Source organism: Ceratotherium simum, chromosome 2 (assembly GCF_057802395.1).
Source record: "Ceratotherium simum simum isolate JZ-2026a chromosome 2, ASM5780239v1, whole genome shotgun sequence".
NCBI classification, from domain to species: Eukaryota; Metazoa; Chordata; class Mammalia; order Perissodactyla; family Rhinocerotidae; genus Ceratotherium; species Ceratotherium simum.
Window position 1 is genome coordinate 71,170,929 of NC_141901.1, and position 23,784 is coordinate 71,194,712.

Below are 23,784 nucleotides of genomic sequence, written 5' to 3' on the forward strand. Positions count from 1 at the left end.
TGAAAAAAAAAATAAAATTGACAAATCTTCAGCTAGATGGACTAAAAAAAAGAGAGAATTCAAATTACCAAAAGCAGAAATGAAAGTGGAGATATTACTACCAATTCTACAGGAATAAAAAAGATCATATGAGAGTACTATGAACAATTGTATGCTAACAAATTGTGTAATCTAGATGAAATGGATAAATTACTAGAAACACAAAAGCCTACAAGTACTAAATCATGAAGTAATAGGTAATCTGAATAGACCTATAACTAGTAAGGCGATTGAATGAGTAATCAAAAATCTCCCAACAAAGAAAAGCCCTGAACCTGATGGCTTCACTGGTAAATTCTACCAAACATTCAAAGAAGAACTAATACCAATCCTTCTCAAACTTTTCCAAAAAATTATGGAGGAGAACACTTCCTAACTAATTCTATGAGACCAGCATTAACCTGATACCAAACCCAGTCAAAGACACAAGAAAACTATAGACCAACATCCCTTATGAACATTGATGCAAAAATCCTCAAGAAAATATTAACAATCCAAATTCAGTAGCTTAGTAAAAGGATTATACACCATGACCAAGTGGGATTTATTCCTGGAATGTAAGGATGGTTCAACACATGAAAATCAAGCAATATAATACGCCATATAAACAGAATGGAGGGAAAAAACGCACATGATCATCTCAATTGATGTAGAAAAAATATTTGACAAAATTCAACACCCTTTCATGGTAAAAACACAGCAAACTAGGAACAGAAGGAAACCACCTTAACATAATTACAGCCATATACGAAAAATCCACAGCTAACATTATACTCAATGGTGAGCAACTGAAAGCTTTTAATCTAAGATCAGGAGCAAGACAAGGATGCTTCTTTTACCATTTCTATTCAACATAGTACTGCAAGTTCTAGCAGAGCAATTAGGCAACAAAAAGAAATAAAACACGTTCATATTAGGAAGGAAGAAGTAAAATTATCTCTATTTGCAGATAATATGATCTTATATGTAGAAAACCCTAAAGATTCCACACAAAAAACTATTTGAATTAATAAATAAATTCAGAAAAGTAGCAGGATACAATTTAATACACAAAAATCAGCTGCATTCCTATACATAAACAATGAACAATCTGAAAAGGAAATTACAAAAACAATTCCATTTACATTCGCATCAAAAATAATAAAATACTCAGGAATTAACCAAGGAGGTGAAAGACTTGTACAAAGAAAACTACAAAACACTGCTCAAAGAAATTAAAGAAGACATAAATAAATAAAAACATATCCCATGTTCATGGATTGGAAGACTAAATATTGTTAAAATGTCAATACTACCCAAAGCGATCTAAGGATTCAATGCAATCCCTGTCAAAATCCCAATGATGTTTTTTGCAGATACAGAAAAACCCATCCTAAAATTCAGATGGAATCTCAAGGGATGCTGAATAGCCAAAACAATCTTGTAAAAGAACAAAACTGGAAGATCCCCACTTCCTGATTTTAAATCTTACTACAAAGCTACAGCTATCACAAAATAGTGTGGTGTTGGCATAAAGATAGACATATAGACCAATGGAACAGAACAGAGAGCCCAGAAATAAATCCTGGCATATAGAGGTCAAATAATTTTTGACAAGGGGGCAAGACCATTCAGTGGTGGAAAGGACAGTCTTTTCAACAAATGGTGCTGAGAAAACTAGATATCCACATGCAAAAGAAGGAAGCTGTACCATTACTTAGCACCATATGCAAAAATTAACTCAAAATGGATCAAGGACCTAAATGTAACACCTAAAACAATAAAACTCTTAGAAGGAAACATAAGACTAAAGCTTCACGACATCAGATTTGGTAATGATTTCTTGGATATGGCACCAAAGGCACAAGAAACAGAAGAAAAAATAGACAAATTGGACTTCATGAAAATTTAAAAATTTTGTGCATCCAAAGACACTCTCAACAGAGTAAAAGGACAACTCACAGAATGAAAGAAAATATTGGCAAATCATATACCTGATAAGGGATTAATATCTAGAATACATAGAGAACACCTAAAACTCAACAACAAAAAAACAAACAACCCTATTATAAAATGGGCAAAGGACTTGAATAGACATTTCTCCAAAGAAGATATACAAATGGCCAACAAGCACATGAAAAGATTCTCAATATCACTGATCATTAGGGAAATGCAAATCAAAACTGTACAAAGAGATGTACAAAGAAATGAGATACCACTTCACACTTATTAGAACGACTACTTTCAAAAAAACAAAAAACAAGTGTTTGCTAGGACATGGAAGAATTGGAACAATTGGGCTGCTGGTGAGAATGTAAAATGATATAGCTGCTGTGGAAAACAGTACGGAAGTTCCTCAAAAAATTAAAAATAGAATTACTATATGATCAATAATTCCACTTGTGGATGTACACTCAAAAGAATTGAAAGCAGGGTCTCAAGGAGATATCTGTACACTCTCATGATCATAGCAACATTATTCACAACAGCTAAAATGTGGAAGCAAATCAAGTGTCCATTGATAGATGAATGGATAAGCAAAATGTGGTATGTATATACAATGGAATATTATTCAGCCTTATAAAGGAAGGAAGTTCTGCAATATGCTACAACATGGATGAATCTTGAGGACATTATGCTAAGTGAAATAAACCAGTCACAAAAAGACAAACACTATGTGATTCCACTTATATGAGGTACTTAGAATAGTCAAAATCATAGGAACAGAAAATAGAATCGTAGTTGCTAGAGGCTGGGGGGAGGGGAGAAAGGGAATTATTGTTTAATGGGTATAGTTTCAGTTCCACAAGATAAAAATGTCGGGGGAGGGGGGCCTGCCCGGTGGCATAGTGGTTAAGTAGGCACGCTCCGCTTCGGCAGCCCGGGGTTCATGGGCTCGAATCCCAGGTGTGAACATTGCTCATCAAGCCATGCTGTGGCGCACCCCATATACAAAATAGAGGACGACTGGCACAGATTTTAGCTCAAAGGCAATCTTCCTCAAGCAAAAAGAGGAAGATTGGCAACAGATGTTAGCTCAGGGCCAATATTCCTCACACACACACACAAAAGAGTTTTATGGGGATGAACGGTGGTGACGGTTGCATGACTTTGTGACTGTATTTACTACCACTGAGCTATACACCTAAAAATGGTTAGGATGATAAATTTTATGTTATGTGCATTTTACCACAACAAAAAAAATGTTAAAAAAAAAAGAATGCTAAATAACTTTAGGATTTTTTCCTAAAACATGAATATACTGGAATAAATCTCATGACCTAAACAAGATTAAATGATATTATAACCACAGATTTTCATAGAAGTTGACCCATCATTTATCAGGAAGGCCCTTTGACAGACCTATCATGCCAATTCCCTGCAGCAGCTCAATATTTGAAATATCAAATATAATATCTTCCCAAAATTTCTGCCACTCTCAGGCTAAATCTTGAAGAATTTATCAGGGATAAACTCCTCATCTGAAAAATATTTTTTAACTTCTGAATCAGTAGGTCTACTTTTGAGAATCCATTATAAAATAATATTCTAAAACATGGAAAAAATAGCCTTACAATAAAGTTTACTGAAAATTAATTATAATTCTGAAAAACAGGAAATAACTCAAATACAAATCATTCTGCGAAATGAAGCCATTAAAAAGTATGTTTACTTTATGTATGTGTGTTTGTGTCTATATGTACCATATCCATGTAAGTATGCCAAAATGCAGAAAAACTTGTCTGGAAGATATAAACTAAGATTGTAACAATGATTCTAGGGTGGTAGGCTTTTTAAAAATTAGTTTATTTTCATTTTTTTGGTGTATGGTTCTGAGTTTTTTAAGACACACAGAATCATGAAACTCCCACCACAATCAGGATACAACACAGTTCCTTTACTCTCAAAATTCCTAATGTTAATCCTTTATAGTCAAACTCTCCACCCTCCCCAACACCAATACCAGTGAACTGCTCTCGATCCTACAGATTTTGACTTTCTTGAGAATGTCATAGACATGGAATTGTATAGTATACAACATTTTGAAATTAACTTCTTTCTCTTGGCATAATGCCTTGGAGATTCATCCATGTTTTTGCCTGTATCAATAGACTGTTCCTTGTTATTACTAAGTAGTATTTCATCGTCTTGAGGTACCCAAGGTTTATCTATTCACCCTCTGAAATACACCGGGTTGTTTCCAGTTTTTGGTGATTATGAATAATGCTACTATAAAGGTTTTAGTGTAAACATAAGTTTTCATTTGTATAGGATAAATATATAGGATTTCTGGGTCATACGTTAAGTGTATATTTAACTTTATAAGAAAATGTCAAATTGTTTTCCACAGTAGTTATACCACTTTGCATTCCCACCAGCGATATTTGAGAATTCCCAATCTTACATGCAAAGTATTCAATGTTTCACCATCCAGGTACTATCTACAGGGCTTTTGGGGGCAGATACCCTTTATCAAGTTAATGAAGTTCCCTTGCATTCCTAGTTGGCTGAGAGTTTTTATCATGAGACAATGTTGAATTTTGTCAAACGCTTTTTCCGCATCTATTGATATGATCATGTAGGTTTTTTTGGTCTGCTAATATGGTAAATTTTGTTGATTTTTTCCGAATGTTGAATCAGCTTTCCATTCCCAGGATAAACCCATCTTGTTTGTGTTTTATTGTTTGCGTGTATGTGTGTGTATTTGTTGCTGGATTTGATTTGCTAACAATTTTTTTAGTATTTTTGCTTTAATGTTCAAGAGATATATTAGTCTACATTTCTTTTGATACTATGTCTCATTTTGGTATCAGGGTAATGTTAGTCTTATCAATGAGTTGGGAAGTGATCCTTCCTCTTCTGTGTTCTGGAAGAGATTGCGTAGAATTGTTGTTTATTAGTTCTTTAAATGTAAGAATTTATCAGGGAAACCATCTGGGCTTGAAATTTCCTTTTTTGGAAAGTTTCTAAACTACGAATCCAACTTCTTTAATATATACAGAACCATTCCGGCTATCTATTTCTTCTTGCGTATTATTAGTTTGTGTCTTTTGAAGAATTGGTTTATTTCATATAAGTTGTCAAATTAATGTACACAGAATTTTCTGTAGTATTCCTTTACCAATCTTTAATATCTGTGAGGTATGTAGTAATATACCCTTATTCATTCCTGATATAGGCAATTTTTTTTTTTGGTCAGACTGGCTAGAGGTTTATAAATTTTATTGGTCTTTTCAAAGAACCAGCTTTGGGTTTCACTCATTTTTCTCTACTAATATTCTCTTTTAAGATTTTAATTCTTTTCAATTGTGCTTTTTATTATTTCTATCTTTCTGTTTTCTGGGGGTTGATTTTGCTCTTCTTTTCCTAGATTCTTAAGGTAGAAGTTTAGATTATCAATTTTTCTTTATTTTCTTCTAATATATGCATTTAATGCTCTAGATTTCCATGAACTGCTCTAGCGGCATTCCACAAATTTTGATATATCATGTTTTCACTTACACTCAGTTTAAAGTATTTTTGATTTCTCTTGAGACTTACTCTTTGGTCCATGGATTATTTAGAAGTGTGCTTGTTTAACTTTCAAATATTTGGGGATTTTCCAGATATCTTTCTGTTAATGGTTTCTAGATTAATTCCATTATGGTCAGAGAACACACTATATATGGTTTCAATTATTTTAAATTTGGTAAGGTTTATTTTATGACCTAGGGTATGCTTTATCTTGGTGAATGTTTCAGGTGCACTAGAGAAGAATGTGTATTCTGTTGTCAGGTAGAGTATTCTATAAATGTCAATCAGGTTAAGTTGGTTGACAGTGTTGTTCAGGTGAGTTCTATATCCTTGCTGATTTGTCTACTTATTCTATCAATTACAGAAAAGAGTAGTGTTGACAACTCCAACCAAAATCTAAATCATCTAAAAAATATATATATATATTTTTTTTTTTCTTCTGTCTTCTAACCTTCATTGTTTTTGATGAGAAATCTACAGTAATTTTAATCTTTGTTGCTCTATATGCAATGCATTATCTCTGGCTGATTTCAAGATTTTTTGTTTTGCTTTTCAGCAAGTATTTTGATGTGTCTGGAAATGGTTTTCTTTGATTTTATCCTCTTTGAGCTTGTTGAATTTATAAATTTATTTCCTTCACTAAATTTGTGAAGTAGTCAGTCATTATTAATCTCATTCTCCTCTTCTCTGGGGCTCTGATGACATGAATGTTAGACTTTCTGATATTGTCCCACAGGTCCCTGAAGCTCTGTTCATTTTTTTCCAAATCTTTTTTTCTCTCTGTTGCTCAGACTGAATAACGTCTATTGGTCTATATTTCAAGCTCCTATTTTTTTCTTCTTGGTAGCTCCATTCTGCTATTAAGCCCATCCAAATTACCTATTTTTTATTTAGTCTTGTGTTTTTCATCTCATATCTTCTTCTTTACTTTTATTTTTACTCTTTACTTTTAACCCAAGGTTAAAAGTGCTTCTACTCTCAACCAATCTTCAAGCAATTGACATCTCTAGGAGAAAACAGTCTACAGAATCACTCTGATAATGTCAAAAAATAATGATTAAAACTGCAATGGCAGGAGTACTATATAAGAAAACATTGTAAAATGATCCAGAAGTAATGCGATTCTAATTATAGTACTTGCCACTCAATTTTCTATATATTTGTTTCCTCATTTACTAAAAAAAAAAGCTGGGCTAGTAACGTTTAAGGTTCTTTTCAAGCATTCACATTCTAAATATACATTATATTTACTCGTAAAAACATAATTAATATCTTACTCTTTCAATCTGCTTTTCCATTTCTTTATGCTGTTCAAGATGAATTTTCTTTGCCTTTTCAAAAGCTAAACAAATTTTCTCATGCTCTGTATTGATATTGGTTTCTAGACTTCTTATCTTTTCATTCTTTTCCTAGAAATACAAAAACACTTTAAAAGAATATAATTGAGAACTAGTTTTACATAAAAGTACATTAGTAAAGCATTAAATTTTTCATACTCTATTCTTTAAAGAATCACAGTGGTTAATATGTCAAATTCCAAAAATATTTAAATACTTAAAAAAAAGGCAAAATGCTTATTTTAAAAAATTGTATCAAAATGAGAAGATTAAACTATTTTAAAATACTTATAAGCATAGCAAAGAACTACTATCTTCAATTCTATTAGGATAAAAATTAGAAACTTTAGATAACAACTTGCCATATAAGGCTATTAACTTAAAAATACAGAAACAAAAAATGAATAATCATAAGAGTCAGTAGAATTTATACTTTCCAATTTGGTAAACTTTATAATAATGATACTAAAACAAACATGTTCTCACAAATTAAGTGCCTTAAAGTCAGTGAATATGTAGCAAAGAAATGGTAATTTTTACCATAAGCTCCTGTTCTAGTTCTGCGTTTTTTGCAGCAATACAGGAATAAGCAACTATTTTTTCTTCCAGCTGTTTCTCTAGAGTTAAAAGTTGAGAACATTTCTTTGTCATCTGAAAACACATTGAAATAAATAAAAAAATTATTTTTTAAAAATTACTTTTAAAAATAAGTGACAATTTAGAATAAAAATAGTGAAGGGAAAACCAGAGATATGACACAGCTTGTTCCATCTTGTAATACATAAATAATTTAATTCAGACCCCTAAGTCCAAATAGGATTGCATCCTAACCCATTTCTTAAAAGTAGCTGTTAAAGACTGAAATTAGTATAATAAAATGTTAACAATAGAAATTTCTGGTGATAGGATTATCAACGATTTATTTTCTTCTTTGTCCTTTTCTGTATTTTCAACAAGACTGTGCTAATTTTTTTTAATTACAAAAGTTATTCATCTCAATACTTGACAATTTCTAAGTAAGCTGATGGCAATAATTACAGACTAACTAAATCTCCTTTTCTATTGCTTACATAAGTTCCTATGCTACAGGTCTTTACTTTAGTCTTGGCTACAGACTATGAGATAAGAAATCAGACCCCCAACAGACAGCGGCATCCTCTGGTTTGAAGGTTGAGTATAACATAGACACATGTGGTCCTGGTCCACGATTACCTAAAAGGCATCCTTGTTCTGTCCTCAGTGGAAACAAAAATCAGATTCACAAAAATACACATTATCCCTTTTTTCAGAATGTAATCCATAGCATATCTGCATCAGATACACATGTAGTTGTTTAAAAATGCAGATTCCTGAGCATTACTCCGTATCTACTGAATCAGAATCGCTGGAGTAGAACCCAGAAACTTGCATGTTTAACAGGCTTCCCAGGTGGTTCTGCTGTTTGCTAAACTTTGAAATCCTCTATTACCACTCCTTTTCCTCTAATTACATAATCTAAATTCCTTACTTGTAAATGTGTATTAGCCATATTAATTTATACTTGAAAGAAACAATACCATGAAATACAGTATAAGTTCCATCAAATTTGAGAACTTTTAGCCACTAGAGAGTATTTTCCTATTTTTAACGTAGGCTAAAACCCAAAGGTTTCCAAATATAATTTTAAAAGAATTTATAATTTATGTGGTACCATTCATTTTTTTAAATTATAAAGCTGTACTTAAACATACAATTCTTATAATACCCGATAACAGTACCTTTTTTGTTGTCTCAAAATTTAGTACATACAAACAGCTAATTCAAGCTTACTTCACTTTCAAGTTTGCTAGTGTTTGAAGCTTTCTCTAGCAGCTCCTCTTGAATCAGCTGAAACTGACTAGTTCTGTGGGCCATGTTAACCTTCAAATCAGAATTCTCAGCTTCTATTTGCATCAACTTAGTACGTAGTTCTTCTATTCCAGAAGCAAGTCTTTGCCTTTCTCTTTCATATTGCTTGTTCACAGTGTGTTGATTTTGATCTTTTATACTTTCTGCTAATAAACATAAAAGCAAAATTGTTCTGTATAAAACTTAAGAATAAAAACCTATTTCAATGTTGGAAGATTTAATCATAAACAAAGTTTAGTTTCTGATCAAGAATATTAAAGGGGATGGAGAATGAGACATACATTAAGGAAAATATAATGCAGGAAAATGGTAAGTAAGGTATTTTCTATTATTAAATACATAACAAAGTGGGAATAAGTTCTTCTGAGTCACTCACTTTTCTAGACTATTCCCTTGTACAAGAAAAACTATCCCTTTGTACCAGAAAGAGCCCTTTTCCACCTTCAAAAATCTCATTTTTTGGATAGAAATCATTGTAAAAAAAAAATCATTATTTAAAAAAAAAAAATTCCTGTCTCCTTAAACTGAAGTTAATCATAAAACTTATTTGGAAAGCTTGAGATCAGTAAGAATATTTTGATATATTTTATATAGATGCAGAGTCAAAAGCTGAAAACAGTGAATCCTTCCTAGTCCAAACTAGCTGACGAGAATTCAGTGATGCTTTTTAAAACTACTGAGGGTTATCAGACGTAGTTGTTTGAATGCACCTTTTCTCCACCATAAACGTACACACCTACCTCCACCCCAAGGTAAGTGTGTTTTCAGGAGTGCTTTAAAGAGACATAATGTAGATGACTGCATGAGAACACACATAGATGTGGAAGTAAGTAGAGAAATACTATGCCTTCAAGGGTTGCAAAAGGAGCCATTTCCCATCAATACTCCATATCCCCAATATTACACTTTCTAGGCGATCATTGGCTCTATTCTTCTTTGATGTCAGAGAATCTACGACATACAGTTGTCCCTCAGTATACTCAGAGGAGTGGTTCTAGGACTGTACCACCCCCATACCAAAATCCTCAGATGCACAAGTCCCTTACATAAAATGGCATAGTATTTGCATACAACCTATGTACATCCTCCTATGTGCTTTAAGTCATCTCTAGATTATTTATAATACCTAATACAATGTAAAAGCTCTGTAAATAGTTGTTATACTGTATTGCTTAGGGACTAATGACAAGAAAAAAAAAACTCTGTACATGTTCAGTACAGACCCAAACATCGTAGGCTTTTTGATCTACAGTTGGTTGAATCCGCAGATGTGGAACCCACAAAGACGGAGGGCCAACTGTATTCTATTTTATTATCACTTCTAATAACTAGAATTCCCTCTGCTAAGCCCATCATTCTCTTCCTTATTCTTGTATTCATTTAGATATCTAATTTCCTCCGCTGCCAGCAGCCCATCGTATTTGAAGATAGACTATGATAAAATAAAGATGCATATATTAACCACTAGGGATATCACTAAAAAAATAAAGAGGTAGAGTTAATTAATCAATAGTGGAGATAAAAAAATGGAATACTAAAATATAACTGATCCAAAAGAAGGCAGAAAAGATGCACATGAGCCAATAAAATAAATAGCAAACAAATATCAAGATGGTAGATTTAAACCCCAAAAGATCAATAGTTACATTAAATGTAAGTTATCTAAACATTCCAATTAAAGAGCAAAAAATGTCTGATTGGTTATAAAAGCAAGAACCAACTATATGCTATCAGAAACTCACTTATATAAAAAAGACACAGGTTAAAAGGATGGAAATAGTCATACCAGGCAAACTCAAATCAAAAATAACTGGAGTGACAAACTATCAGAGAAATTAACAAAATAACATCATTTAAAATTGATTCAAAAAGAATAAAATATCTAGGAACAAATTAACCAAAGAGGTGAAAGATCTGTACGCCGAAAACCATAAGACACTGATGAAAGAAACTGAAGACGCAAATAAATGGTAAGATATTTTGTGCTCATGGATTGGAATAATTAATATCGTGAAAATGTCCATACTACTCAAAGTGATCTACAGGTTCCATTCAACCCCTATGAAAATTCCAATGGTGTTTTTCACAGAAATAGAACAAACAATCCTAAAATTTGTATGGAACCACAAAAGACTCCAAATAGCCAAAGCAACCTTGAGAAAGAACAACAAAGGTGGGGGCATCACGCTTCCTGATTTCAAATTATATTACAAAGCTATAGCAATCAAAATAGTATGGTATTAGCATAAAAACAGACACATAAATCAATGGAACAGAACAGATAGCCCAGAAATAAACTCATGCATATACAGCCAATTAATTTACGACCAAGGAGCAAAGAATATACAATGAGGAAAGGATAGTCTCTCAAGAAATGGTGTGGGAAAACTGGACAGCCACATGTACAAGACTGAAACTGGACCTCTATCTTACACTATACACAAATATCAACTCAAAATGGATTAAAGACTTGAACATAAGACCTGAAACTATAAAATTCCTAGAAGAAAACATAGGGGTAAGCTCCTAGATATCAGCCTTGGTGATGATTTTTTGGATTTGACACTAAAAGCAAAAATAAACAAGTGGGACTACATCAAACTAAAAAGCTTCTCTACAGCAAAAGAAACCATCAACAAAATAAAAAGGCAACCTATGAAATAGGAGAAAATATTTGCAAATCATATCTGATAAGGGGTTAATATCCAAAATACATTAAAAAACTCATACAACTCTATAGCAAAAAAACCAAGCAATCCAATTAAAAAATGGGCAGAGAATCTGAATAGACACTTTTCCAAAGAAGACATACAAATGGCCAAAAGGTGCTCAATATCACTAATCATCAGGGAAATGCAAATTAAAAGCAAAATGAGATATCATCTCACACCTGTTAGAATGGCTATCATCAAAAAGACAAGAAATAACAAGTGCTGGTGAGGATGCGGAGAAAAGGGAACCCTTGTGCACTGTTGGTTGGATGTAAATTGGTACAGCCACTGTGGAGAACAGTAAGGAGGTTGCTCAAAAAATTAAAAATAAAACAACCATATTATCCAGCAATTCCACTTCTGGGTATTTATCCAAAGGAAGCTAAATCACTATCTTGAAAAGATATCTGCACTCCTATGTTCACTGCAGCATTATTTATAATAGCCAAGACATGTACGCAACCTAAGTGTTCATCAGTGGATGAACGGATAAAGGAAATGTCGTATATATATAAAACGGAATATTATTCAGCCATAAAAAGGACATCCTGCCATTTGTGATGACAGGGATGGGCCTTGAGGGCATCAGGCTAAATGAAATGTTAGACTGAGAAGACAAATACCATATGATCTCACTTATATGCGGAATCTAAAAAAAACCAAACTCATAGAAACAGGGAACAGATTAGTGGTTGCCAGAGGCAGGGGTTGGGGTGGGCAAAAATGAGTGAAGGTGGGAGCCGGACCCATGGCCTAGTGGTTAAGTTTGGTGTGCTCCACTTTGGTGGCTTGGGTTCAGTTCCCAAGCGCGGACCTACACTACTCATCAGCGGCCATGCTGTGGCAGTGACCCACATACAAAATAGAGGAAGACTGGCAACAGATGTTAGCTCAGGGCGAGTCTTCCTCAGCAAAAAAAAAAAAAAAAGAAAGAAAAGAAAAAAAAGAGGTGAAGGTGGTCAAAAGATACAAACTTTCCGTTATAAGATAATTAAGTCCTGAGGACGTAATGTACAGCAGGGTGACTACAGTTAATAATACTGTATTGTATATTTGAAAACTGCTGAGAGAGTTGATCTTAAAAGTTCTCATTACAAGAAAAAAAACTTGTAACTATGTGTGGTGATGGATGTTAACTAACCTTATTCTGAATCATTTCAAAATATATACATACATCAAATCATTATGTTGCACACTTTAATACAATGTTACCTGTCAATCACACCTCAATAAAAAAATAGCTAGAGTGGCTATATTAATTTCAGACTTCAGAAATTACAAATTACAAAAGCAGACTTCAGAGAGTCAGAACTAAAAGGGTAAATGAACAAACCTATATATATCTCTCTCTGAAGATTTCAACACTACTCTCTCAGTAATTGATAGAACAAGAATACAGAAAATCATTAGGGATAAAGAAGACTTAAACAACACTATTAACAAATTTAACATGATTGACATTCAAAAAACACTCCACTCAATAATTACAGAATACACAATTTTTTCAAGTGCACCTGGAACATTCATCAAGGTAGACCATATGCTGGCCAATAGACCAAGTCTCAAAACATTTTTTAAAAAAATGAAATCATGTTCATTCATGAATTAGGTTGTTCAATGGAAACAATCTAATGTCTACCACTAATAACACAAAGATATCTGGAAAATCTCTAAATATTTGGAAATAAACACACACAAGAGATATTATAAGATATTTTGAACTCAATAAAATGAAAACACAGCATATAAAAATTATTGGGATACAGCCAAAGCATTGCCTAAAGGGAAGTTTATACCTTTAAAAACTTACATTAGAAAAGAAAAAATGTTTAAAATCAATAATCTAAGCTTTCACTTTTAAAAAAGTTAAAAAAGAAGAGAAAATTAAACCCAAAGTAAACTGGGAAGGAGTACAAGGGATCCTAAGGGAAATATTATACAGTAGTCCCCTCATCTGCGGTTTCACTTTCCACAGCTTCAGTTACCCACGGTCAACTGCGGTCCAAAAATATTAAATTAGTGAGAGAGAGAGAGACCACATTCACATAACTTTCATTACATTATATCGTTATAATTGTTCTTCTTTACTATCGTTATTGTTGTTAATCTCTTAATCTCTGTGCCTAATTTATAAATTAAACTTTATCAAACATATGTACGTATAGGAAAATGACATAGTATATATAAGGTTCAGTACTATCCATGGTTTCAGGCATCCATTGGGGGTCTTGGAACGTATCTCCCACACATAAGGAGGGATTACTGTATGTCTTGATTGTGGTGATGGTAACAAGGGTATAAACATAGGAAAAAACAAACATTTGACAAAATGCATCAAACTTTACATTTTAAATGGGTACGTCTTATTGTAAGTAAATTTTACTTCAATAAAGTACATTTTTAAAGAATGCAAAATTCAAGAATTTTGAAATAATTTTTCTGTCTAATCAACCCATAACTAGTAATAACAGATTATCAAGCATGTTTGACAATAGAAACCAATCAATAATCTGTTTCTTTAAAAAACTATCATAAAGAACTCTGATTTTAATTTATTAAAAGAACTGCCATATAATATACTCACCTACTTGATTACTTCGTAGTTTTACAGGTTCTGTTTCTGAACTATTTAATTTGCCACTTTCTTGGTTGTCATTACAAGCGATAAGACTCTGAGATAACTGATTCGCAGTCAGGTTTGCCTGAAGCTTTTGAATTTCTGCCTCTTTTATTGCAAGCTTAATCCTGGCACAAAAGAAAATAAGCCAAAAACTCTTAGAAAGATTCTATAAAAATATCTCATACCATTTTCACCTTTCAAGTTATTAAAAATTTTAAAACTCTCATATTAGTCAACTATTCGGCAGAATACGGAAAGTCTTGTATACCATTCACTGATTGGATTGTAAACTGGTTCAGCTACTTTAGAAACCTGATAGTACTCAGTAAAGTTGAAAAGGTACACACCCTATGACCCAGCAATTTCACTTTTAGGAATATACACTAGAGAAACTCTAGCATATTATATAAGGAAATATAAGTATGTACTTTGCAGCACTGTCTGTAATAGAAGAAAACTAGAAACAAGGTAACTATCAATAAAGGAATAGACAAATTGTGACACTTACAGGACAGACTCCTATACAGCAATTAAAACTAAACTAACCACATTAACCCATCCATTGATCAACCACTCTACCTACCTACCTCGACATGGATGAATTTAAAAAATGATGCAGAGTGAAAAAGCAAAATTACAAACAATATAAACATATGGTATATTTGTGTGTGTGAGTGTAAACATATAAAAAATGGATTGAAGAATATACACCCAATTCATGGTGGTGGATACTTAGGAGGAGAGTGGGACTACTGGTAAGGATCAAAGTGTAATATCCATCTTGTAATGTTTTATTTTTTATTTAAAGGACCAGATTTGAAAAAAAAGTCACAAAACATTAAGAAGAATCTATTCTTAGTTGTGAAAACAAGGATATGTGCTATAATATTCTCTGGGCTTTTCTGTGTATTTCTCAACTTCTCAATTAAAGATCTTAATTTAATTATCAATTTTAAAAAACATTGTATTTGCTACAATTTCAGCATCTGAAAACCATACCTCAATTCTGAAATCACCATTTTATTTGCCTCACAGCAGCCAATGTGATTGTCTTCCTTGTTTGACAAACTACTCATCTGGTACTTAGAAAGAGATGATTTAAAACCAAACATTTCTCTTTTTAACTGCAAGTGTAAAAACAAACACATATAAACTTATAATATCTATGATGCAATTGTTTTTTTATTCAGAACTCCAAGTTTGAAAAATTGTGTGAGGTTAATGAAACAACCTAATGTCCATCAATAGGAGAATGTATAAACACATTACGAAATAGTAAGATAATGGGAAAACTATAACAGTTAAAATAAACCTGCATTATATAAATCATTATGGAGACATCACATACATTAAGTACAAACAGCAGAGGCACATGTAGTATTTTCAAAAATGCACTAAACTATATTTTTTTTCTAGATGCATCCATATGTGGCAATATTTTAAAAACGGACAAGAAGGATACACATGAATTTCAGAATAGTGGCTACCTCTGAGGAGAAAGGGAGAGAATTGGGATCTAACAAGGTATATAAAGAGGCTGTATTTATCTGTAAAATTTTATTTAGTTACCTGAAAAAGTTATTTATTCTAAAAAAATCTGAAGTGGGTATCACAATACGTTACCCAGACTTAGCAAATGTTGTGCTACATTGGTCTCTGTGCTTTTCCGTATGTTTGAACAATAGAGAATTTTTTAAATTAGTTGTGAAAAGGGGCAAGGTAAGCACTTACTGACTACTACCTTCAAACTATAACCAAATCACACTTTCTAGAAATGAAAAAAATTCACATTTCCAAACCATGTTATTCTTAGCACTGCATGAAACACAGGATCAAGCATATATTACCAAACCACCTTCAGAATCACATATTAAGTAATTCTTGATATTGAGTCAAATGAGAATATCAATTTAAAATGATTGCTATCTGCATCTCATTACTATCAAATTTCAAAGCAAACAGGATATTAAAATCTAAGCAAATAATCAGCATCCTAGGAAAGTAGATTATAGCAAAAGGCTGGGAACTGAGAATTGTACATTCTAGTTTTAATTCTGCACTAGCAAGTTGGACAAGTTATTTGCTTCCTTAGGCCTATGTTTTTTCGCCAATAAAATGATGGTATTAAATCAGATGATTTTTAAGGTCCCTTTCAGATTTATAATTCCGTGACAGTTTAAAATTGGTAAGAGTTTACCATCTGTCCATATGTAAAACCAACCATGACAGATTTATCTATAGCTTTCTCCTGATCTCATCTTTATTTTACACCTATCAATTATAAATTTCTGACACAGGTGTACTTACCTTCTTCCTAATCTCACTTATAAATATGGTCATATATATAACTCGAAGAGAAAAGGTGGCAGGCTGCTATCATAAAAACATTTTAATGTTCTGTGCCATTCCAATAACCACAATGTGATACCACTTCATACCCACTAAGATAGCTATAATCAAAAAGACAGATAATAATAAATGTTGGCCAGGATGTAGAGAGACAGGAACTCTCATACGTTGCTGCTAAGAATGTAAAATGGTGCAGCCACTTTGGAAAATAGTTTGGCATAAATTTATCATATGACCCAGCAATTCTACTCCTAGGTATCTACTCAAAAGAACTGAAAACATGTCCAGACAAAGACTTTTATGCAAATGTTCATAGCAGCATTATTCATAATAGTCCACAAGGGGAAACAACCCAAATGTCCATCTATTGGTGAATGGATAAATAAAATGTGTTATATCCATACAATGGAATAATATTCAACAATAAAAAGAAATGAAATACTGATACAATGAATGATCCTCAAAAACATTAAGAATGTAAAAGACCAAATCCAGGGGCCAGCCTCGTGACCTAGTGGTTAAGTTCAGCACACTCCGCTTCCGTGGCCCAGGTTTGAGGGTTTGGATCCCAGGCACGGACCTACGCCACTCGTCAGCCATGCTGTGGTGGTGACCTACATACAAAATAGAGGAAGACTGGCACATATGTTAGCTCAGGGCGAATCTTCCTCAAAAAAGAAAAGAAAAGAAAAGAAAGACCAGATCCAAAAGATCATATATTATATAATTTCATCTATATAAAATATCCAGAAAAGATAAATCTCTAGAGGCAGAAAGTAGATTAGTGGTTCCCTAGGGGTGGGGGTAGGTACAGGGCCTAATTATAAATGGGCAAAACTGATGATAAAAATGTTTGAAAACTGGATTGGGTGATTGTTCCAAAACACGTAAATTTACTAAAAATCACTGAACAGTACACTTAAAATGGGTGAATTCTGTGGTATGGAAATGTTACTTCAATAAAGCTACTTTTTAAAAAAATTCTGTGCCATTCTTATATATGGTATCTTAGAGCCTGAGAAAGGGTAGAATAGTAGAAAGGTAAGTGTAGAAAAACAATAGGGATTAGATAGAAAAGAAATTGATAACTGAAAGTATAAACATATAAGAAAAAAAATAGAAGCTAAAACAGCAACCACAAAATGATCTCTTATAAAGCACTTCAATAAAATTTTCCTTTTCACACAGACTTACTGGCAACTGGGACATAATTTTTTCCAAACTTCTCAGTTCCACCCTCGAACTTTCTATTTCATGCTGACACAAATCCAGTCGCTCATTCTGTGATGCAACACGGACCTTTAATTCTCGATTTTCATTCATTAGAGAAAATTTTTCTCTAAGTATTTCATCTTTGTCCTCTAACTCACTCTCTAGCTTCAGAATACTTTGCCTAGATTCAGTTAGTTGTGCCATGACTTCTGAATTTTTCACTGCCATGATCCTCAATTTTTCTTTTCCATTATTATTTTCTTCTTTTAACTGCCTATGAAGAAAAAAGCATAAAAATGAGAATAAAATGTACATTCATTTTCAATAATCATATCTAGTAAATCTCACTTTTAAAATATTTTAAAGCTTAATTCTGAAATAATAATATATGCTCATATTTACTGAGTATCTACTTTCTGCATGCCAGGCACTCACCATTTTATGTGGTTAGCACTACTATTGCTCCCTGTTTACAGATGAGGAAATTGAGGCACAGAAAGGTTAGGAAACTTGCCCAGTGTCACACAGTAAGTAGCAGGGCAGGATAACTCCATTATCTTGGAAGTATTTCTGCTCCCTTTTTAAAAGTGTAAGACAGGAGATCTAACTCCAAAATCCGGACACAACATTTTGCAGCATCAAGAAAGTTTTAGATTATATAAGGAAAAATCATGATATTTAGCCACAAATCTAAAAGATTAAGTCCAATCAACCATTAACAGATTAGTAGGCAGTACTATTTTCCAATATATACATCTATAAAAACATGTCAACATTAGAATAACCTAATGTTTAGTACTGTTATTGTATTTCATCAGTTCCCTTTTTCACATTTTTAACATCTCTGAAATGAGAAGGCTGGACTAGGTATTCTTCATGACTTGAAGAATACATATTTTACTAACTAGCTAACGTGGTCACACTACAAAGACATTTCATCTGTGCTAATTTTCTCTAAATATATGCAAAGCAAACATGTTGATCATTTTCCTGTATATTTAATATTAAAATCAACACGTTTTATTCACTTAAAATCCTAACTTTATACCTAGAAAACAATTTCAGTCATAAAGCCTATCTTTCTACAAAATTCAGGGTTATAATTACAATATATAAAATATTCTATTTTAAAATGTTTCAGTTTTTTCTCCATTTCCACACAAAAATCCTTTTTCCACATACTGTACCTGAATTTCTCTTTCAGAATTTCAAGTTCACTTTTATACAGACCACACTTTTCCTGTAGCCTTTTATTTTCCTTTTCACAGTTAATTAGATTTTTCTCTAACATTTCTTCTTCAGCTTGAACCTAAAACAATAATTTGTTTTAAGTGGACACACTAATGTGGTCGTAAGTTTTAGGTGTTTCAAACTAAAAAGTAGTGATTTCAGCAATAAGTAGGAGAGTGGAGTATACTCCACTCATTTAAGTCCCCAGCCTAGTAGTGAAAGGAGCTAAGTGAATTTCCTGGGCAGTAACAAAGGACAGGGAGGAGGATGCTACTACTCGTCCAGAAATGGTTAAGAGCCTATCAGAGAGGGGCAACAGCACTATCATCTGAAAGCAAAAGTGTTCTGGCCTCATGTGGACAAGGCAAGCAACTCACATAGGGATGCTACACCAAGTTACTAAAGGTTAACATTAATGTAAATGTTCCAGAGAAGTAATTTTTGAAATTTTAGCCACAGAACACTCCCACTGAAATCACAGTCCAAAACTTAAAACAGATGAAAGCCAAGCACCCAGGCTGGAGCAGTGGAAGTGGAGGACTGAGCAGATCTGCCCCACTTCCTTTGTTACATCTACCTGACTACAGGGCTCTGCTGAGCACAGTTTGAAATTGATAATCCTATGGAAAAGCGTGAAAAAATGGTCTCTTACATTTTCCTCTCTTTACTCTACCAAGTCCTCCCTCTCCCTGAGAATATTCCCCCTTCTAGGCATTCTACCTTCCCCTACAGATTACCTTATTAAAAGTCTCTTCTACAATATTTCATTCCTACAGGGACCTTCTCCAAGGCTTTCAAAACAGTGATCTGATTAATTCACACTGAAGACTTCAGCATCTAAGATCTTGATTTTTTTATTTTTTTATTTTATTTTATTTTTTGGTGAGGAAGTTTAGCCCTGAGCTAACGTCCATTGCCAAGCCTCCTCTTTTTTTGCTGAGGAAGATTGGCGCTGGGCTAAAATCCATGCCCATCTTCCTCTACTTTATATGGGACGCTGCCACAGCATGGTTTGACAAGCGGTGCATTGGCCCACGCCTGGGATCTGAAACCGCAAAGCCCAGGCCGCTGAAGCAGAGCGCGCAAACTTAACCGCTACGCCAGCCCCTTTATTTTTAATAATAATATTTCTGTCTTCTACTCTTCTACCTTTCTTTGAACAAAATCATTAACTTCCTCTGTTTCAATTATTATCTCAAGATGGAAGTCTCTCAGATCAGTATCTCTTGACCAGACCTCTTTTCTCAGCTCAACATCTGAATATCCAACATGTGGTCTTCCTCCAAACAGGTTTTATTATCATGTGGTATTACCTTAAGATATTAAATGAATGTAATGAAGCCACTATATTACTGTGTAGAATCTGTTCAAGGAAACTTCCCTCTGAGAGGCAGAAGTGAGCCCCTCTCAGGGCGGCAGGCCCAGGGAAACCAATTAAAGGCTACATAATCTACTCTGCCTTCATTTTCATCGAGGTGATGGGAACAAATTTCCTGCTTCTATTTCTATAGCTCCAAACTCTGCTCACTCACCTCATCTTTCTCTGTATCTTGTTCCTTCTCCTGTCTCTACTCTTTTCCCTCTTTGGATAAAAAAGTTTCTGTTCATTATAAAAAGACTGTGAACATCATCCTTAAGTAATACTTATAAATTCTTTATTTCAATGCTTTTATTATGAATGAGATCATAAAAATTACTCCCTGCTTTAACCATAAATAAATATATTCTATTTATGTCTATCTTTATTTTTAGAATATGGACAGTAATACAAAACACTGAATTTGCACAAGTGTCTCATACCTTTTCCAGTTTTTCAGCCACTTTTTCTTTATAATGTTGGAAAGCTTTACTCAGCTCTTCAGCATTATATAGTGCTTCATTCCTTTGTCGTTCAGCTCTAAAATTTAAAGAGATAATTAATAAAAGTAACGAATGCTCTGCATTTGAATAGTTAAGTTCCAAAGTAACATATAATTATTAGGAATCATTAGATAGAAGCAGATTCCTCCATACTAAAAAACAGTATTAGGCTTAAACTGTAAAGTGAAGAATGAAGATTACACTAGAATAATTTCCTCACTATAAGATATCAATATGAAAAATAAAATATAACAATACACTTACAAACATAAACTTTGAAACACACACACATTCTTATGTGCTGCTAATTTTTTTTCCTTATCTGAAAAAGACAGATTCAGAAAGTAGCCTAAAGCTGTATGATAAATTTTCAAAGATCAGGTATTATAGAATTAGTCCATTGTCTAGTATATTAAAAATACTCAGTAAATCTTGTGACCTTCGCACAGGTCAAGTAAACTTTCAAAAAGGTATTTCAAAAGACAGTAACTTCTATTGATATAAGGTATAAAAATCTGAACGGAAAAATCCAACCACCACCTAGCACTGTCTTAAGCTCCACCATGCTGCCTCACCTCTTAGTTAACCCCGACCTTTCCTCATACTTCTCACACTGAAGTGGAACTGGGCTGGAACTTGGTCAATTTCATACCCGCATCTAAAAACTTTTCTATATTTAAACCTATTCTCATCACATTCTTTCCAGTGTCAAGGAAGTTAGTGACTCTTCTCTTATCCAAGGTGAATTCCTTTATCTATACTCTGGATCTTAGCTCTTCCCTTTCAAGAACTTACTCTATCTTCTGTATTTTCAGTCTCTTCTCTATTGGCTTACCATTCAAGAGAAAGTATCCCTTACTTCCTGAATATATGTGGTTCTTACTTTTGGATAACAACTGTGGATATCAGAGATGTCTATTTGGTTCCAAAGTTTCAGATAAAAAATAGAAAGAGTTTAAACAATAAGGGATTTATCTGAAAATCTAAGAGAATATATCCAATTTCTAAGTTTCTAAGCCAAACTTATTCACTTTACACTTATTTACTCTTCCTCACCATCAAATAAAAAAAAGAAGTCATGACACATTTCAGCCACACAGAAAAGTATGGATAAATATACCCATATATCCATGTACTCTGAACCTAGCTTTACTGAATCATAACTCCTGGTTATTTTTGCTTCATGCAGCCTTTTTTATTTTAAGCAAACAAAACATTGCAGACATTACAGAGTTGAAGTCCTGGTGTGTCCCTTCCAAATCCCATCCCCTCCAACTTCTTCCAGACTAGGTAACCCTAGTCTGACTTTGTTTTTCTGTTTGTTTTTTTTTTTTGTGAGCCAGATTGGCCCTGAGCTAACGTCTGTTGCCAATCTTCCTATTTTTGCTGAGGAAGACTGGCCCTGAGCTAACATCCGTGTCCATCCTCCTCTATTTTGTATGTGGGAGGCCACTGCAACATGGCTTGATGAGCGGTGTGTAGGTCTGCGCCCGGGATCTGAACCTGTGAACCCCAGGCTGCCGAAGCAGAGGATGCAAAGTTAACCACTACGCCACTGGGCCGGCCCCTGACTTTGTTTTTTGTTACTATACATTTTGTACATTCACATGTTAACCTAAACCCACAAATAGTACATCATAGTTCATCTATTCTGAATCACATTGTTTTCACATTTTTTAACATCTCTAAAATTGGTATGCATTTTACAATTGGTATATCATAGTTTCATGGTGATTTTTTCTTAGTGATTACTAAAATAATGGTGCACCTCAAAATCTGTGTAATTTTACATTCACTAAAATATCATCATCTTTTTCCCATGTTTTTATACTTTATATGAATGCCATCACACTGTATATACTCTTCTGGGGTATTGCTTTTGTTCAGTATCATTCAAGAGCCATCTGTGTTCACCCATTTGACTATAGTTTATTTTTAAAAATCTACTATATACTATTCTGCTGTATAGAAATACTATAACTTATTTATCCATTTTTCAGTTGATAGACATTGAAGTTGTTTCCAGCTAACATAAACAACGTTGCATAGCTCCTTGGCAATATGTGTTAAGAGATTCTTTAAGATAAATAACTAGGAGCTGAATTGCTAGATATTTTCCAAAAGATATTCCAAAGTTGAAGGTACTAGGTATATGCACCTTCAACTTTATGAAATCCTTTTTTAAAAGTCAGTACAGCAGCTGTACCAATTTACACTCTCAATCAGAAATGTGAATGAGAGTTTCTGTTGTAACACACCTTCACTCACACTTAGAGAAGCAGCATAGAATAATAATAACAACCTATTTAAGCCTCCCAACAATCTGTAATGAAAATAAGTGCCAAAAATGAGGCACTGAGAGGTTAAGTAAGTTGTCCAAGATCTCAGAGGGTACAGCAAGTGTAACTTGCTTCCAAAATGTCTCTACTTAACCACTTTGCACTACTACCTTTGGCATGGTATTCAATCCAGTGCACCCAAGAGCAACTGTGTTTGGGTTCAAATTCTTTCTCTAGCACTTTTTTTTTTTTTTTAATTTTTTATTTATTTATTTTTCCCCTAAAGCCCCAGGCGATAGTTGTACGTCATAGTTGCACATTCTTCTAGTTGCTGTATGTGGGACGCGGCCTCAGCATGGCCGGAGAAGCGGTGCGTCTGTGCGCGCCCGGGATCCAAACCCGGGCAGCCTGCATCGGAGCGCAGGCACTTAACCGCTAAGCCACGGGGCCGGCCTCTCTAGCACTTTTCGTGTGACCTCAACTTCTCTCTAATTCACTTTCCTCATCTGTAAAAATGAGGATATTATCGATTTCATATGATTGTTTGAGGAATAAATGAGTTACACTTAGAAAAGTGTTTACACATAGCAAATGCTCCGTAATTTTTATAATTATCATCAAATTAAAAACTTTTGACAATCTAATGGTGTGAAATGATTGTAGTTTTACAACTTCATTGTAGTTTTAATCTGCACTTTTAACAACAGCGAGGTTGAGCAATTTTCCAAGTTTCATTGGCCATTTGGATTTCCTGTCCTTTACCTGTT

The 23,784-nt window shown here is 33.6% G+C and overlaps 1 protein-coding gene across 13 annotated transcripts in view; it reads right to left on the reverse strand.

The window, feature by feature from the left end:
• The window catches only part of CCDC18 (coiled-coil domain containing 18), a 115,964-nt gene that overhangs the window by 74,053 nt on the left and 18,127 nt on the right, over window positions 1-23,784 (reverse strand). For 12 of the 13 annotated variants that reach the window (XM_087447296.1, XM_087447267.1, XM_087447260.1 and 9 more), the window contains 8 exons: window positions 20,679-20,775; window positions 18,836-18,957; window positions 17,631-17,922; window positions 15,087-15,211; window positions 14,052-14,212; window positions 8,679-8,902; window positions 7,410-7,520; window positions 6,810-6,941 (listed from right to left, as the gene is read on the reverse strand). In XM_087447296.1, coding sequence (XP_087303422.1) covers window positions 6,810-6,941; window positions 7,410-7,520; window positions 8,679-8,902; window positions 14,052-14,212; window positions 15,087-15,211; window positions 17,631-17,922; window positions 18,836-18,957; window positions 20,679-20,775 — 1,264 coding nt within the window. The remainder of the gene's footprint in view (window positions 1-6,809; window positions 6,942-7,409; window positions 7,521-8,678; window positions 8,903-14,051; window positions 14,213-15,086; window positions 15,212-17,630; window positions 17,923-18,835; window positions 18,958-20,678; window positions 20,776-23,784) is intronic. The other variant, XM_087447274.1, reaches the window with a different exon arrangement.